The sequence below is a fragment of the Seriola aureovittata genome, chromosome 13 (genome assembly GCF_021018895.1).
Source record: "Seriola aureovittata isolate HTS-2021-v1 ecotype China chromosome 13, ASM2101889v1, whole genome shotgun sequence".
Taxonomy (NCBI): Eukaryota; Metazoa; Chordata; class Actinopteri; order Carangiformes; family Carangidae; genus Seriola; species Seriola aureovittata.
In genome coordinates this window covers 15,858,333-15,876,640 of record NC_079376.1, presented here as the reverse complement: position 1 = coordinate 15,876,640, position 18,308 = coordinate 15,858,333, and the positions used below count along the sequence as shown (strand labels likewise).

Below are 18,308 nucleotides of genomic sequence, written 5' to 3'. Positions count from 1 at the left end.
TTCCTGCAAGTTGACAGGATTGCTTCCTTATGTTTGTGACATATGAATCCCTGGCTGTCTGCAACCACTTTTATGAGACTGTCATTAGTTCACTGGAGTTCCAAGGTGGAAATACTCTCATGGCATCGACTGCTTATTTCGCTCATATGTCTTGTATTATATGAAAAACATCATATGGACATGTTAACAAGATAAAAAGTTGATTTTCATTGGAGGGGGTCTTTCTTGTCTTACTAATAATGACATGATTGTAGATCACAGATGTATACCTGTAGTGTGTACTCAACCAACCTCTCATCTTTCATAATATCAAAAAATATTTACAGGAGGTTAAGTTTTTAATTGTGTTAAGCTTTTCTGTCCTCGTTTTTTTACAACCGAAGTTGCATCATTAAGCCACAGAGATGGATTAACTTTGTGAACTGATCTAGTTTTCAAGGGTGCAGTAACATCCAACACTGACGAGCATAGGTCCCTAAAGTGGCTAACCGAATCATTTGTGTGTGCAGTGTCTGTGCAGAATGAGCCCTAAGTCTGCTTTTACTCAATTCAGCTGATGAAAATTTAATAGCTGATTGAGCATTAAGGATGAAGGAGCAGAAGCTTTATTTGTCCAGCAAAATAACAACTTTAAAGGAACATTAAAAACCAATATTCTTACGATCAGAGATAATGATCCTCAGTGCAGAGTTTCCACATTTATAAAGAGACACACGGTGGATAAATTCAGCAGTCTGTAAACTCAGCACAAGTCTTTCTTCTTTTAATGTTAAGTATTAGAATAAATTCTCAGATGCGTACGAATCTTACTGCAATGCTCATTGGCATCTCACTACTGCTACACTCTTCCCTTTTTCACAACTTTATCTTCTTCAAGATTCAATTTCGGCTGCAACTTTAACTCCGACTTGTTCAAACCTCGGGGGATCTTGTCTAGAAATGCTCCTCGCCTCCCCTTGTCCCATTTTCACTCTGACTACAATGCTAATCAAAGAAAAGGGTTTTTTTGTCACAGCTGACAGTCTTTTTCGTTGGTGGTACATTTTGTCCCTGTGTTGGCAGACCAGCCGGTGATGAGAACGCTCTCAATATGCTGAATAGAACTGATGAAGTATGGTTTGCTCATGAAAAAAAAGGCTACACTCTACTTGCCCGATTACAAGATACTTCATGTTTTAATCTCTCAGTGCTTCGTTAGACGGCCTGTCCTCTGCTCAGAGTCTAGCAGAATGAAAGAATGAAAAATGGCAGAAGAATCTACAGTCTCACTCTCATGCAGTATTCAAATGGCTGATAATTACTTCTGACAAAGACAAAGAGCATAATACAGAGTACAGCTTGTCACACCATGAAGACTGTCAATGATATACGCTGATCAACAACACTTTGCGAAACCTTACTAATGTACTATAATTGCAGCACCATCTGCCAACACTCCCATTTGTATTGTTTACAGACACATCAGATAGGTTGATAGATCGAAATGAGTTGCCCTTAAAATAGAAGGTCTGACTCAGATGAGAGGGAGACAGACACAGAGTGTCATCTGTGCACTGTTGAACCACAGGTAATGATGGAGTGTCTGTTGCTGGAGTGGTGTGACTCTGTGTAATTGTCTCTCGGTTGACGCTGAGGCAGGGATGAGTCACCCAGGCCCCAAATGTTAATCACCCTGTCCAGCTAGTCTGACTGTACAGCCCTTGGAGGAGAGATCAGACCATTTGGCTTCACTCCAGAACATGGAACCTGCACCCCCAAACCACCACCACCCCCACCCCACCCCACCCTTGGTTCACTGCAGACCACCCTGACTCTGTAACTTTGCCCCTTGGGATTTCTTAGTTAAGCAGCACACAGTTGTCACTACAACTCAACCCCACATTCAGAAATTAATTGGACAAATGACTGAAATGTCCTTGTGTGTTTGTCCGGTTCAGTCACAGCCAGAGTCATAAAAGGTCTAAACAACTCATTTGTCAAAAATGACAGTTCTATCCTCTGGCATGCAGGGAGATTTCAAACTGAATGTGTGATGTTAGGGAGTCTGACATAATGTGAGTAAGCTAGATAATCGGTCGCCGATTTTCTTATTTCTTCTTCTTCAGCTTGGAAACAATAGAAATGTCCTTGTGGGAGACCTTGCTGTGCACCGACTCCCATTTCCACTCCAATTGTTCTGTCGATAACTCATACGTTAGAGGCCAAATCCATAACAAAGCTGCGATTACTTTCATCAGACTGAGTGAGTGAAAAATCTGAGCAACAGAAAATGCAGAACCTGGGCCCTAGTCTTTCTGAGCTTTGCTTGATGAAGGTTGCATTTGCTTTTACACGTTTTCATATTCAGATTTCAGGTGCACATACAGTACATGAGAGAGTCCTTTAAACCAAGTATCCTAGATCTTTTACCAGAGCGAGAAACCTTAATTAATCCTACCTTCCTCTTCAGCTACATGCCAGGCATCATGAGCTTAATTCATTTAGACACACACAATACATCCAGTGTCAAATTTGACACTACTGCTTTAAATGAGATTGGTCTTAATCAACAGAAGAGAAAGTAGGAAGGGAGTGGCGAAGCTTTTAAGCTTGTAATAATCATCAGAATCGACCAAGGCCAGATGGGGAGGAAGGCAGTGACGATGCTGCAAAAAGGGTGGTAACATGAGTAGAAGCTAACAGTGTTATTCTCTATTCCTTAACATGGCACAGCTGCCAGCAAGGCGCGCATGCACATTCATAAGTGTGTGATTTTTTTTTTTTTTTCCACAGTAAAGGCTGTTGCTTTGAAAAGATAATGAATGAAGTGATGGTCATTTGCTGTTGGTTTGTTGTTCTGACTGCCAGCGTCAGTCCAACTCCACAGGCTACATGGCTGACGTTTAATCAGTTTCCGATGGGACAATGATGTAAGAATGACTGTCAAAGAAGCCTGTGGTTTGACTTATTACTCATCAGAAAAGTAATTACTTTCATTTATTAATAACTCTTCATCAAAAGAAAGAAACTTGTTGTGGTACTCTCTGTTACTCAGCCTTGTTCTGTCAGAGGTGTCTGTGAACCAAAAGCTCATACACCCAAAAATCAAGCCCCTTCATCAAGCAGCCAGACTACAGTTTTTACTGAACCTTAGCAGCCAGCTGCGAGTGGATGGATGGTCTGGCAGACCCTTGATGAAATTTACATCATACTGACCCATGAAGCTGATCGGATGCAGAGACTATAAAATGCACTTGAGGCCAGATTTGAACTGAGCTCTCAAGTTCTCTCTTTTTCAACATCAGTCAACTACTCCCATTACTTTTCGTATGTACGGGAGAAGGACACGCCATGAACGCCTTTTTATTGAAAGTCTGACCAAAACTTTGCATTTGTACAATTTATAATTTAAAAAGGGACACAGTGGGAGGGAAGTGTGGCCTTTCAGAGGAGTTCTTGCCTTCAGAGGTCTTAAGTAGCTAACTAGCCAGCTGAGAAGATATAACATGTAAATAAGACACAGAGTTACTGATTCCTCGATTGGTGGAAGACAGCCGAGGTTCCCCAACCAGCCACCCATTTGCCAAGCTGACATGTTCTGGACCAGTGTGTCTGAGCTCACTGAGATGAAACTAATATCAACTTTCCGAGAGACAGCAACTAAATCAATCACCCAAAATGTCAAAGTAACAGACGCTGAAGTTACCTGTAATGTAATTACTGATTTTCCGATTGTTGGTCCTCACACTTCTCATTAATCTTTAATTAATTAGATTACTGTAATATATTACTCAGTAACACGTTACTGGTTTTGACTTGCAGTATGTTTAAATACAGTAGTGTCACACATGAAGGTAACTGTGTCTGTCCATTTGTACTCACGTCACATTGACGTTCACGTGTGATTGTGTCCATTTTATAGAAAAGCAACAGATCAGTTTTGGGGTCATAAGCTTAATCCTTCTCTACTTGCCAAATAATGCTGTTAGCTAAACCATGATCTTTTTGAGCTTAAAAAAAAAAAAAAGTACGACATTCAGCCCCTTTTAAAAAAAAAAAAAAAAAGTAATTTTGTTGCATTCTAGATGGAAGAAACTTGGTTAACAAAGCGGAAGCTATTTAAAGAAAGGTTTTAATTCTTATCATGAATCCATTAATTATGAATGCACTTGAATAGAGAAGACGGTGCATTAGCAGATGTTGAATCTTTATATATGACAGGTGATGGCTTTTTGTTTAAAGCTTTGCAGAGTTTTATCTCAATAATGCAAGGTCATCATTGTCCTGCCCTTCAAAAGAGGAGGAGACAATTTGCAAACTTTGCACTGCTGTGGTGAGAGAGTGATATTTGGGTTTGTCAGAATCCAGTATTTTTCCCCTTATGTATCTTTTGTAGAGTTATTTTTTTCTGTGTAATATTTTATTCATAGGTCGTGATAGGAATATCCTAATCCCTGTTTGGAAAAGTAGTTTCAACAGTTGCCGTTGTGGAGGAAATAACTAGACAATTCTGATGTGCAAAGTCCTAAAGCAGGTGTGGCAGAGCAAATCGCTTCACAAACCCTTGCTAAATTACAGCCAGCTGTCACGCACAGATAGCATACAGCCCAGGATGAAAACAGAAAAGGACACTCCACTTCATTTTGAAATATGTCGAGAGGAAATTAGATCACAAAGCATGGCTAGTCCCTTTCTAGGAAACCTATTCAATAATTCAAGGGGGTGTGATGGTTAGGTTGCAAATTCTAGCTCGGCGGACATAATAGATGGTTCACTTTTTGGCTCCCCTGAGGTGAAAGAATAAAAGATTTGATAGTGAATTTGGTTCCCACCTAGCAATGTATTAGCTAGCACTGGAGGTGGTCCGTTGACATTATAGATAATCAATCAGCAGTGAGTAAGGATTTGATGCCATAAAACAACCGTACTGTAGCGCCCAGGCTTTACTGTCTATTGATTCTATTATTCAGTCAGTCAATTGGCCTTTCAGGTAACACGTATCCTGTTATTAAACACTTTTTTTTGTGCCTGTGATACAATTGTAGGAGCTTCCTCTGGCCACTTCAGGCCTCATTCGGTTTCATTAAAAGACGATTAGGAGGATGATAATGGGACGAGTGGTGTATGAGGGAGAGGGTGACAGTGTGGCATCTCCTCTGCAGGTCTCTATCAGGAAGAGGAGTCATCCCTCCGGGGACTGAGGGGCAGCAAAGCACATTACAGGTTTGTGACGCTGCCTGCTGCCCTGTGGCACTGCGAGATGAGATTTTCCCTCCACATGTCAGCCCAGCCGCGCGGATTTCATTACCTGCACCTGCGAGTTGGAAGTAACAAGACTTTATTGCCAGTATTGAAAATCCGTCACCCAGCGAGAACAGAGTTGTTTTCGTAGCACCTCGCCAGACTTGAAATGATGCTCAAAGAAAAATATCCTAACGCTGCTCGGCGTTACACACAGAACAGCCGGCGAATGTGCTGCTTGCTCTCTGTCAGTAGGTTCGGCTTGTGTGAGTTACGCTGAAGGGGTCCAGAGGCACCTCCACCCCCCCTGTACTCCACAACGCCTCCTCTCTCTTCCATAACAGGTCTTTTCACTTAGTCCCTGTGTTGTCACAGTAACACTCCTTGCCCCTAAAAGCCTGTCAGCATTCTCACACTCGCAGGTAATAAGGACGTCAGGTCTGCAGTAACAGCAGTGTGTGGGTGACAGCCGTACCACGTTGGTGGAAAAGAGAGAGGGGGGGGGCTAATGATACACAGTGGAGCTATAAAAAAAAATCCTCTCTTATACCAGTAGCCAATACAGGAAATCCATGCACCTCGAAAGGTCAAGGGTCTCTCTTACTCACTGATTGCATGTGAGCACAGGAGCACCGCAGGAATAGAGCTGAGAACCAGTATAATTTTGAGCTGAGGTATGAAATGTGTAGTGGATTGAAACATAACATGTCCCAGGAGAGAGAAGGAATTAGGAGCAGATGGTGTTATGGAATCATGACATAAAGTGGAAAGAAAAAAAAAAAAAAAGGATTCCTTTAAATCAAAAGTTGGCTAAGCTGATTAAGATGTGATGCATCATTTGGCTGCAAGTGCATCTATATGCAACACACACACACACGCCTGCAAACGCACACACACATATATGCGTTACCCATTCAACAGTTTACTAATGACAGGCTAAAGAACCATCTGTGTGTGTTGTAATGGATGGAGCTGAGCGCAGATGGGAGAGGCCGGATCTGCCCACCACTTGCATTTTATTGTTACTAGAGAACACGTCTTGTCATCTCAAATAACCGCCTCAGATGCCGGCTCCATGTCTTTTGTGGTTGCGTCGGGCCTATCAAATATCACGCATCAAAGCTTCAGTGGAAGAAGACACTGATTAGACAGCAAGAGGAAATTACTTGCTTTGACTGGTGTAAATATTGAAAGGAAGGAGTTATGTTGTTGACTTCTGAAGCCCAATTCCTTCACTGTGGCAGCCTCTCCTCTCCTCTCCTCTCCTCTCCTCTGAGATGAGTAAACTCTGTGATGAGAGAGTTTTCCGTCTCCTGTGTCCCAGACATCAAGAACAGGCTTGTGGGCCCTGCGAGGGCCGAGGCAAACCTGGGCTTGATGACGCCTCCTCTCTCCTCTCTTTCGCTCTTTCTCTCTTTCTGTAACCCAATTACCACCAGGCCTCAAGGAATAGGATGGGCAGGAGTGGCGTGTCAGGGGACGATGCCAACATCAAAGATAGACAGATGGTCCTGAGGTTTTACCACCTCAAACCAATCTCCTGTAGATATTATTACTGGTGTAGTGCCCCAGATAGGAGGCCAAGATGAAGATATATTGATCAAGAAAGTGAAAAAGATTCAAACCTAACATGAAGTCAATGTCACCCCTCACACACAGACAGCGACAGTGAGTAAGAGTAGCTTCCACAGGCCACTGAGCTCCTAAATTGGCAGCAGTGGGGAGAATTGTGCCCAGTCTCAGGCTCCCAGAGGGGCTTTAAACTGTGGGCATCCTCAAAATAGACAGTGTTATCCACTGCCTCTCACCTGACACCGTCACACCAGTGTTGATTTTCACTCTCACAGTTTAGCAGCTTACCTAGGTCTTGTATAACAGTGAGCATGCTGTGACTTAGAGGCGAGACTTTGATTTCTCTCATTACTGAGCGAATGAAGGACAGCAGTGGCCCGGCGAAGACATAAAAAAAAAAATACGCTGATAAATGATAGAAAACCCTCTCTGGAAGAGAAGTTTGAAACTGAAAGTCAGGCAGATAGAAGGAAATGCTTCCTGTCTGGTGCAGTCTGTCGCATCCCACTGCTCCCTCTCTATTGTTTTATCGTTACTCCACGTGTAAATACCCTTCCTTTTGCTTTTCTTCCCTAATTACAGACTGGCGGATGTAAAGATACTGAACCTTATTAGAGTCCGAACCTTTACAGAGTCCCCACAGGCACTCAACATGCAGGTGCTGTGTGAAGTGTTTGCAGTGAAAGTAGCCTCCCTGCATGTAAATTTGCTGTTAGTGAAAGCTCTTTAAGGTAAATCTTGCAGAGGAGTGAACTGTGGGTAATGTGATTCTCTCCCTCTGGAACAAAAATGACCTTTTGTGGCTTGTTGGCTGTAGCTGTGGTTCATTTCTGACATGCAATAACAACAGCACAGTTATAAACTCAAACACGGCACAGTAAAAACCAGCCTATAAAAGCGGCCAGTCGAACTTGTGGCTGCTGATGCCCTTCATTTCAGACAGTGTCTTTTAAAAGTAGCCCCCTGTATCTGCACAGGGCACTTTGTTTTAGAGTGGGCTATCTATTCAGAGGAGCAGCAGACTCCTGTTTTTTCCTGCACTCAAGCCCTTAGCAACCCGTGGAGTATCTAACAACAGACATTTACAAGAGAGGAGATCTTTTTCGGTCCTCCTTGAGTCTCATCAACAGAAAGGTGACCTGATGAGTCACTGTGGTTTGTGTAGGCTTACACTCTCCTGAGTGTAGCCTGTCTTAGCCAAGCAGTGCATTTGCATTTTGCTCACAAGAATCATGCCAATGCTTTGATTTTTAAGCATCTCCTTTTGATATTGAGGAGCATAAAAGGAGCTTGTTAATTCCTTTTTCTTTTTCTAAAAAAAAAAAAAAAAGAGTCAGAAAGCACTGACAACAAGATTATCCCTGCCGTCCAAAGAGCTCGATCTGTAATTGTAATTTAGTCAAGCTGGCATGCTGCCCATGCCGGAGCTGTACTTGACAAACTTTTAATTGCTTCACTCCTATTGCCACTGTGTTGCCATGGAGATGGAGGATCTAAGCTGACACACACACACACACACACACAATTACACACACACACACACACACACACACACACACACACACACACACAAACAGTGTCCCCCATCCCGTTTGCTGACATCTCCGCAACGCATGCATGTCAGTTACCATAAGGGATCCTCAACTGGCTCAAACAAGAGACAAACATCCTCATCAACACTCTCTGTCCCAACATATGGGTCTGATTGGTTCAAAGTGACGCGCAGCATCACAGTCGGACGCTTCTGGATCTCAGCGTGTTCCCTCCCCTGAGGAGCATCCAGCTGGGTGGGCAATCAAGCAGTGGCTAATTGGACTCTTCGTACAGTCGTGCACCTCTGGGCCTCTTTGTCAGGGCAGGGTCTCTATTGTTTTGTGACCACTTAAGCTAAAGAGGCTGCTAATGCCTGGTATGTGCTTAAATTACACATGAATCCACAGGGTAACACCTGACTTGAGGAAAGAATGTCACTGAACACTTGGACTTAATTGCAGGAGCTGGTTGGCAGAATAAGATGAATATAGTGTAAGTCTACGTTGGATTATTTACATGTTTACTGAAAGGTAACCAAGATGGCTCCCTAATACTCTTAATGTGTTGCCTCACTCTTGAGAAAGCCTGAAGAGGCCACTAGGCAGAAAAATACAAAGATGTGCTCTAGCATTCATTTAACCTTCAACAGGATTTTCTCGAAATTATGAGGAATGGGATTCCTAAACTCCACATTCAAACAATTAACTTTATTGCATCTACAATCCACTTGCTACTAATGATCACAGGGAAACAGATTATGAAAGGTATTGGCAGAAGGCAAAATGGCTTCGCTGGAGTGTGAAAGGCTGCAGGGCCTGATGGGAAAACATTTGTTTATTGCAGAAAAGAAAAGGCTTCCCCTGCAGGGCAGTCCTGTGGAGATGGCAATTTGGAGAAGAGATGGATCACTGAATAGGTCTCTTTCAGAACCGTTAGGACTTACGTGAAATGCAATATTAGACTCACCAAGAGCTTTGTTGCAACCGTTTATGCTTTTGTGCATGTGTTCATAAGCACATGCTGCATGGCTGTGCATAGGTATGCGTCAGTGTGTGATTGAGTAGTGTATGTGCAAATGTGATTCATTCACACGTCTCCAAAGTGGTATGAGTTTCCAACTATTGCACTTGGTTTTACAGGGTTTTTCCAGTCTGCTGTGTTGCTCCTTGCATGGCTGTAACTCTCTCTCTCTCTCTCTCTCTCTCTCTCTCTCTCTCTCTCTCTCTCTCTCTCTCTCTCTCTCTCTCTCTCTCTCTCTCTTCCCGGTGTGTCAGACCCAGCAGAGAAGCTCTCATAGCTCCCTCATCATGACTTGGCATGCTAAGAGAGTTGGAGGGTGGGGGGGGAGTGTTGGTCTTCTCTCCAGCAGGCTTTATTCTCACCTCGTTCCCCAGGGCACCACACACCAGCTGGAACTCACTTAATTATGCACCCAGTATGGCACAGAGGTCAGAATGGCACTCCAAAAAAAAAGTGTCGTGTGACAGGTTGTGTACTTTGGAAAAGTTACTTCACAGTGCGTCATCAGCCCAGACAGGACTCCATGTATTAAATACACACAGTATGCACAATTATTTCACGCTTTGCAGTATTATTTATAACATGAATCGGCTTGTAGACAAATAAAAGCATGAACACAACAGTATACAGGTGTTATTGAGAAAAAGATAGCTACTGTCCTTTAGAAAACGGGGCTGAATGAGAAGAGTTTACACACAGTAATGATTGGCAATGACAAAAACATCACTAAGTTTCACTCACTCCATTCATGTGAAACCAACTGAACTTATCTTTTAACAGTTAATGAACAACTTGTAAAGCTTGCTGTTTGTGGTGAGGTATAAAATGTTGTAGAAATGAAACCAAAAAGAAGGCTACAGGCTGGGTTACTATGCCAGTGGTGTCTGACTGGCCCACAGGTTGCTGGAGGCATAAGTGCTGAAAAGATAGTGCTTATGACAACACACTCATGAATGCATTGGCCTGACCCAGTGGAGGGTCAGTGCAGCCACAGCTACACACTGTGAAGGTAGAGACTTAAAATGTAAGGCAAGACATCGCTCCAGCACCCTGCAGCAGTCAGCAATCCAAACAATATGCAAAACGAGAGTGTACAATTTAGCAGCGCTTTGAGGCGATGAATTAATTTCAAGTATATAAAGCAGTTTGCACGAGCAAGGCAAAGCAAAACAGTTCATCTAGGCCTAAGTTAATTGACACAGCAACTGACTTACGGCCAATTAGGAGGCAAAGCAAAACAAGTGGCATACTGTAAGGCAATGGAAAAACAACTATTCTGTTAATACATATTAAAAAAACATATTAATGCAAACACATCAAGTCCAGGATTTGGAGCTTGAATTGCAGAGTGCTGAGTCCAGTCGTATTCACCATCTGCTGATCCGATATTGTTTTAAATTGAAGGCAATATGTTATAAAAAAAAAAAGAGATTTGCATACTTATAATTGTTTAAATTCAGAGGACACGTCCACGGTCAGTGTGGAAAACACCTAAAGTAAGACAAAAATGGCTTTTTATCATTCAGCTGAATATATGCAGCATTTTTCTGTTAAGGTCATATGCATTTAAAGCAGTATTTCCTTTTATTGTTGAAGGTCACTACTTTAAAATGTATTCATATTCTCTAATTTCACGATGGTTTGCAGCAGAGTCCTCCTGACGTATTGATTATTTTAATAGTTGAGAAAAATGTAACTATAATAAATATCACTTTTAGTATATGATACTCATTTAAATCTATCTCTTAATATTCAATACTATTATTATTTCCATTGGTAATGACAAACAAGTGACGTATATACACCCTAAAAAAGCATCAGGGCTTATTAAAGTGTTTGAGAATGACTTAGCAAACTTGAAAACTTTTCAAAGCCTCATCACTATTTCATCTTCACCTCCCAGCGACCCGTCAGAACTATCTCCATGCCAGAAATGTATCTTTCCACCCGTCACCTGGACATTTCCTCACAGACCCGAATGTCTTTCAACAATGACAAGTGAGTCTGAGTCTGCTGATGACTGCTGAATCATTAATGGCGCTGTTACGGCCTGATCCATCTTCTAGCAGCAGCGGTCTCATTTCTGAAGACTGGGCCAGTTTTTAATAGCTTCATCTGTGGCCATTTTTGGAAAAAAAAAAAATAGGGGGCGCAGGGTTTCAATTAGTAGGAGAAGTGATTGTTTCCATACTTACAGGCTCGCATTTATTTTATGGTTATTTTTGTCGCTGACGCTCCAATTTACATGGTTTTATTTCACTTCATTAAGTCCAATTACAAGACCATGTTACAGGAAGTAGTGACATCCTGTTATAGACATTAGAGTGCACAAATTTTCCCTGAAATTAATGTGGAGTAAATGCTTAGTTGTGGCCTTAGTTTGTTGCTGTACATCTACATCACCTGTAGCTGCTGCCTCACATTCTTTAATTTAATAAGCATGTTGTTTTAATAGTTGCATTTTACTGTGAGTATTTCATGTATGTTATTAACTAATGTCTCAATATATCCAGTGTGTACAGTATATATGTCATGTTATAGGTGACACATGGTAACATCACTCTTGTTATGGGGACATATATGTCATATATATATATCATGAGTCATGGTATAGTTAGGCATAAAAACTTTATAGTATACTAAGGTAAAAACAAAAGTCATACGATAGTAAGGCATGAATACGTGCAATAATAATAATAGCAAAGCATAAAAAGTCATAGTAAGCCAAAAAAAAAGTCATACTATAGTAAGGCATAAAAAGCCATAAAAAAGTCATAGTGTACAGGCATAAAAAGGCATAGAAAGCCATAAAAAAAGTCACAGTATAGTAACTAATTGTAAAGCCAATTAACCTGACGTGCATATCTTTTGATTTTACTCCTGTTATCAACCTACCTACCCTAGAGAAGACAGAGGCCAGGGTTAGCTTGCTGGTTAACGCTAGATAACATGATTAAATAACATAAGTTGACATTTTCCTGGTGACGTTAGGTACCACTGTGATATTCTCCCATGACGTCAGCCCCCGCCTTTTCATTCAATGAAATGCTAGCATGCTTAAATCTGTCTTGGATACGTAGCCTCTTGGAGGGCACATTGGAATGACCTAATATGACTTCACTCCAAACCTTGTGCGAACGAGTTCAGTCAAACATTGGTAAGGACAATTCTGTCCTCCCAAAATATTTGTAGGGACATGTCGCTGCCATCCATATGCAAACCTACGCCCTTGCCCTAAACCTTTACCCTCCTACCTGTGCCATACAGGGTGCTAATGCTGCCCACAGAGCTATAAAAGATAAGATGGACAAACCACACTCAGGCAAATACACAGTCAAGCATGGGTACAATTTTGAACACACGTGTGCTGCAAATGCAAACATACAGTGGCAAGATACACAAGTGTTCTCCTGATAATCATTTATAGAGCTTGGTGGCTTGGGGCAAAGTGCTGTTATCGCAGGCTAGCAGCAATGTTCAGCTCTCAAAAACCCCTCAGACCAAGCTGCAAACACCATTAGCTTGTACATCCAAGAGATATGATGTGCACTTTCTATAGTTGTTCCAAGCACTTCTTGTCTCCTGTCATCCTATAGCGAGATAATGAGTTCTTCTTTCTATGCCGCTATAGTGCAAGGTCCATTATTACATGAGAACAAAAGGACTTAATCCTTTCCATGTTGTTTTGTCCCAGGGGATTTGAGTAGTCCTTCAGAGTTGGATCGAACGCAGCTGATTTCAAAGCTTTCCCCTTTTGTTTTGCGTGGAAGGTTTGTCCTCAAAGGAAAGATTGTGATGTTTCAGTGCTAATCTGTTGTGCACCTGATTGTGCTCATGTAAAACTGTTTATACTCACATGTAGGCGAAGGCAGGCCTGAAATACCAAGGCTTTGATCACAACACAGAGGGCAGATGCAGCTCTTTCTATCTCTCTCTCCGCTGCCCTCCTGTGAGAGATTTATCAACAGAGTTGAGGCAGTAATTCTCCATAGTGGATGTTCAATAATTCATGCCAAGACACTCTCTCAAGCTTATGGTGAGAGATTGGTAATTGTCTTGCCACATAGTGCTCCCTCTCACCTCTCTGATCCGCATAATGTGTGTTATTAAATCCATATACAGCTGGGTATTTTGTTGTAGATTCATGGGGCTTTTATGAATCATCCATTTAATGCTTTGCCACGGAGAATGATTACATTTGATTGTAATAGTGGCTGAGTAAATGTGCCATAGCATGCTGCACTCTCTGCTTGTTGTTCTCTCTTTACCCCCCTTCTCCAAAAGATACTGTAGTTTTGTTGTATCACTTTAAAGCTACACAATCATGCAGAATCGAAGAACAAACGTGTAATCAGCTGAGGACAAATATTACATCTGTTAACATAAAGATGAAAAGAATAACAATCTCACGGTTGGGGTAAAACGCACATTTGAAAGCGCAATAATAATGTAGGAATAATTTTTGCCAAATGCAAATTTACTTTCTGTGTAGGGTACAGAGAACTGGTGAGAACACACACACGCACACGCACACGCACACACACACACACACACACACACACACACACACACACACACACACACTTAGAGGCATGGTTTGCAGATGGGCCTTTAAAACCTGACCCCTGATTTGACTGTCAATATATTGGTCAAATCCAGCACTGGCTCATTGAAACAAAACAAAATGGACAATACAGAAGGTGTGCATTTAATTAGTCAAAGGATATGTAAGGTGATATTCTGTATCTTCTTATTGTCAACAAATCCCATGAACAAAACCAAAACTACCAATAAATGAATCCTACTAACAAGTGTTGCCTGTGCAGCTTATTCCCCTGTGCCACAGAGCTCCATTGATGTCTAAAACCTATTAAAATACACCATTTCACTGAGTGATTACCATGAACATGGATACTGTAGTTTATCTTTCAAGTCAGTTCCACATACACCGTCCTACTACAATATTCACTATACCCAATATGTATTAATCCCCAGCTGGAAATAGTCCCTGACAAATACAACATTTAATGTTTTACATTTACATTTTCTACTTCTATGGGTTTCTGGTTGAGTACCACAGACACGGTGTGGCAGTAGAAAGTTTTTACATTAAACTAACACATTGTTTATTTTGGTCTTGTCGTAGGATTTGTTGACTGTAAGAAAAACATCAGCCTTATCATGTAAAAGTATTTTGTATTACCAAATGTAACTTCATGCACATGTTGTCCGATGATTATCAGATTAAGATTAATCCCCAAAAACAACAAATCATAAACTCATAAACATTTACAATGTCACAAGCTTACACATTACACTTATATACTTATTACACTATTCAGTGTTTTAGAGTCTGTCTTCCTGCCGTAGTGGAAGGGGTTCACTCACGGATATGCTGTGCTAAATGATGAATGAACAGTGGAGGAAAGAGAGGAGAGGGAAAGACATGTCTTGGAATGGCACGAACTACAGCACAGCGTGGTGTTGTGTGTCTGTGATCGTGGCTTGGAGTCAACTGTAAACGTGGTGGGATAAAGGGAGGAACTTGCTGTAGCCTACTTTGGATGAGAGGAAACAGAAGAGGCTTCTTTGAATTCGGAGTGTGTCAAGTCCATGAGTTGAACCCTCCAAATTCACCTAATCAGCTTTGTCATTACTGTAGCAGCGTGTGTGCCTGTGTGCATATGCATGTGGGTGTGTATGTGTGCGAGCATCTGAGTGTGCTCACTTACTAGACAGATGCTTAGGCAGCCATAAAGAATTTAATAGCCAGCGCAACGACCTTAGCAGCTACTGTACTGCATATGGTTGGCTGCTGATAATAAAGCTAAGTGTGCAAAATCTGGATCTTTTTGATGTAGATTGATTCCTAGTGAGACTCCAGCAGGCAACAGAGCACTGCCTGTTCACATCAATATTTGACCTGAGTCGAGCTGAGTACCTTTTTATGTTCAAGTGTTTACAAGTCTATACACTGTATATGGATTTCTGTATTTTCATGTGAATTTTTACACGTGTGTGTCCATGTCCTTGAGTGACTGGATGTTCGCTTGTTTACTGTATGTGTTCTCCCCTGTGTAGTGGTTGAGTGGCGAGCTGTTCCGTGCCTAATTTTAGGTGGCTGATGTGTGATGTGTTTGGGGCTCTGGCTGCGTCGGAGGTGTGATGTTTATCTCTGCCTCTGGGGAATAGCTGTGACAGCCTTTTACAATTGGCCAAAGCTCCTGACCGAAGCCCTTGTTACAGCTAAATCACCCCAACGTGCAGCTATATAAAAACGACAATGTGTAGGTGTTCAATTCTATCGAAGCTTTGACCCAAGGCCATTCTGTTTTTAAGGTCTGAGCTTTGTAGAGTGAAACATCGAATAGAGCGTCTCTTTAAATCACTATCAAACCCCAAATATGTGTAAATTCAGCTGTCTGGCTTCACCCCTGATCTTGACAAGCATAGATGTGGATTGTACTTTCCTAAGGTCACTTTGCAGCATCACTAATCTGGCGTCCACTGGGTCTTACATTTCTTTCCAAAGCTGCTCTCTAAAAATGTCTGGTGTTGGTCCTCCCTACTGATGTATCCAAGGCAATGCAGATTTAATGAAAGGGCAAAAAGCAATGTATTGAATTTTCTTTTAGTTTGTCTATTTTTTCTACAAACAAAAGTAATTCATGTATAAATAAAAAGTTTACACATAACACTTAAACTAAACCAGATCTGAATTTAAAGATGCACCAGTCAATGTTTAATAGAGCTTGTGGTTATAGGTGTAACATTAACAAACACTGTAGTTCCCCTTAGCTCTGTGGAGCATTTTAACGTCTTTAAGCTCAGCATTTTGGTTTTACGACCTGCAATGGTAAGCCTACTGCTTTGGCTCAAGCTCACCGTTGGCATCCGCTTGTTTACAGACACAACAGGCAGCTGTTTTAAGTGAAAAAGCTCTGATAAACCCAGCCACCGCCAAACAACACATAGACAACGTTAGCAACCAGCTGGTGAACATTTAGCCTCTAGAGTTAAGCTAAAAGGAGAGTGTATACTTGACTTATATTTCTCAGGAGGCCATAAACATGACTCAAATTGAATACTACTTGTTATGGCATGTTTGCTATAACAACTTTGTAAGGTGATAGATGATATGTCAGTGTTTACAGATTGTTCTGCTGCCCCCAAGTGGCCAGACACTGCAGCAAGTTAATCATAATTCTACTTTTTAATTACTCCTGTTATTACTGAAAACTAGACAATTAAAGTGCATGTTCCTCATCCCTGCCATTCCTTTTTTTTTATTGAGGAAAAAGGTGTTGTCTTGTTATAGAAAACATGATATGACACCTCTGGCCTCCCCACAGATTGAAGACATCGTAACACGAATACAAGATGAGAAAGCTGGAGGCGTAGCCATCCGGACCGTCAAAAGCTTCCTCTCTAAGATCCCCAGTGTGGTATCAGGTCAGTATTTGTGTGTATAAACGTGTGTGTGCATGCGTGTTTACTGTATATGTCTGTGTGTGATTGCACTTTTACACATGCTGCAGTTGCTTGCACGTCTCTTCCTAATAAGGGCTTGTCTTACCTGATCTGCTGATAATTGTGAGTATGTGTGTGCGCTTTGTAGTCTTACCCAGTAAGCGGGCTTGGTGAGATCGGATGCGTCAGAATCAGTAAAGCAAATATGACCTTTTGGGCTCATTTAAATTGCTGCTACTACAGTTGGAGGCTGATGATGTCTTTGCCGATAAGACCCCAGCCACTGAGGAAACAGCCTGTGGTGTGACGCTGCCCTTGTCACACCGCAGAAAAGCTACTTTTCTCCTTTTCTTTTCTGTCTGTACCCTTCTGTGTGTATACACACTGTACTCCTCCGTGTGTGTGTGCATATGTGTGTGCTTGTGTATGAAATGAGTCACCAGTGTTGGACGAGGGGGTTGCTCCCTCTCTCCCAGAGGCTGTTTTCTGAGTCACTCCTTCACATTGGCTCCTCCAGGCCCGACTGCCTCACGCTCTCGCTCAGCAGCCTCTGCCAAGCTCAAAGGCCGGGCCAGATGTTGTGCTGTCCAGGAGCAGAGAGAGAGGGAGGGAGAGAGAGAGAGAGAGAGAGAGAGAGAGAGAGAGAGAGAGAGAGAGAGGGAGGGGGCTGAAAACCTGTTAACATTATGTTATATTTAGACACCTACTCAGCTTTGACAGCTCTGACCCACAGCTTTGAACAGAGATGAATCACAAACACTTCCTCAAGGCTCACTTGTGTTTGTGGATTGGAGCATTTGTTGAATCTATTGCAGATGTGGGACTGTGACTCTACTTCTAACCAATGTCCTTCTCTGAATACCAGGGGCTGACATTGTTCAGTGGCTGATGAAAAACCTCTCCATTGAGGACCCAGGTACGCCTGCTGAAAAATGTGCCATTACATTTAAGCACAACAGAGCTCAATTCAAGAAGAGAGCAATTTCGAACACTCTCCCTCTCCTATCTGTGTGCCTTCTCTCTTGTCAACAGCTGAAGCCATCCACCTTGGGAGTCTGGTCGCTGCACACGGCTACATCTTCCCCATCTCTGACCACGTACTGACGCTTAAAGACGATGGAACCCTTTATCGCTTTCAGGTACAGAAACCATGGGAGAGTCCTATGAGAGATATGTGTTAGGAGGCCTTTGAATATAGAATAATGAGATGATGGTAGCTATCAGAGGGATATGTTTGTTGCGTGGTGCTAATGAGAGCAATCCTTGCTAAGCCTATTACTCATCCCACCAAGGTCGATACTTTCTATCCCTGCTGGACGCTGCGTTGGTGCAGGAGGTGGGACGCAGCGAACCGCCTGTGGGCCAGCCGTGCAGCTTGCTGGAGGGGTGTTTTTTTCTTTTTCCTTCGCTCCATCTGATCCAGCATGAACTTTGACAGGTCCCACTGATGGCTATGGGCTCCATGATGACTCATTACTGTGACTGGGCCATTA

The 18,308-nt window shown here is 42.2% G+C and overlaps 1 protein-coding gene across 3 annotated transcripts in view; it reads left to right on the top strand.

The window, feature by feature from the left end:
- Positions 1–18,308, top strand: part of LOC130179962 (regulator of G-protein signaling 6-like) — a 41,732-nt gene that overhangs the window by 11,073 nt on the left and 12,351 nt on the right. For all 3 annotated transcript variants that reach the window (XM_056393183.1, XM_056393182.1, XM_056393181.1), the window contains exons 3-5: positions 16,698–16,797; positions 17,681–17,731; positions 17,848–17,954. In XM_056393183.1, the coding sequence (XP_056249158.1) occupies positions 16,698–16,797; positions 17,681–17,731; positions 17,848–17,954 (258 nt within the window). The remainder of the gene's footprint in view (positions 1–16,697; positions 16,798–17,680; positions 17,732–17,847; positions 17,955–18,308) is intronic.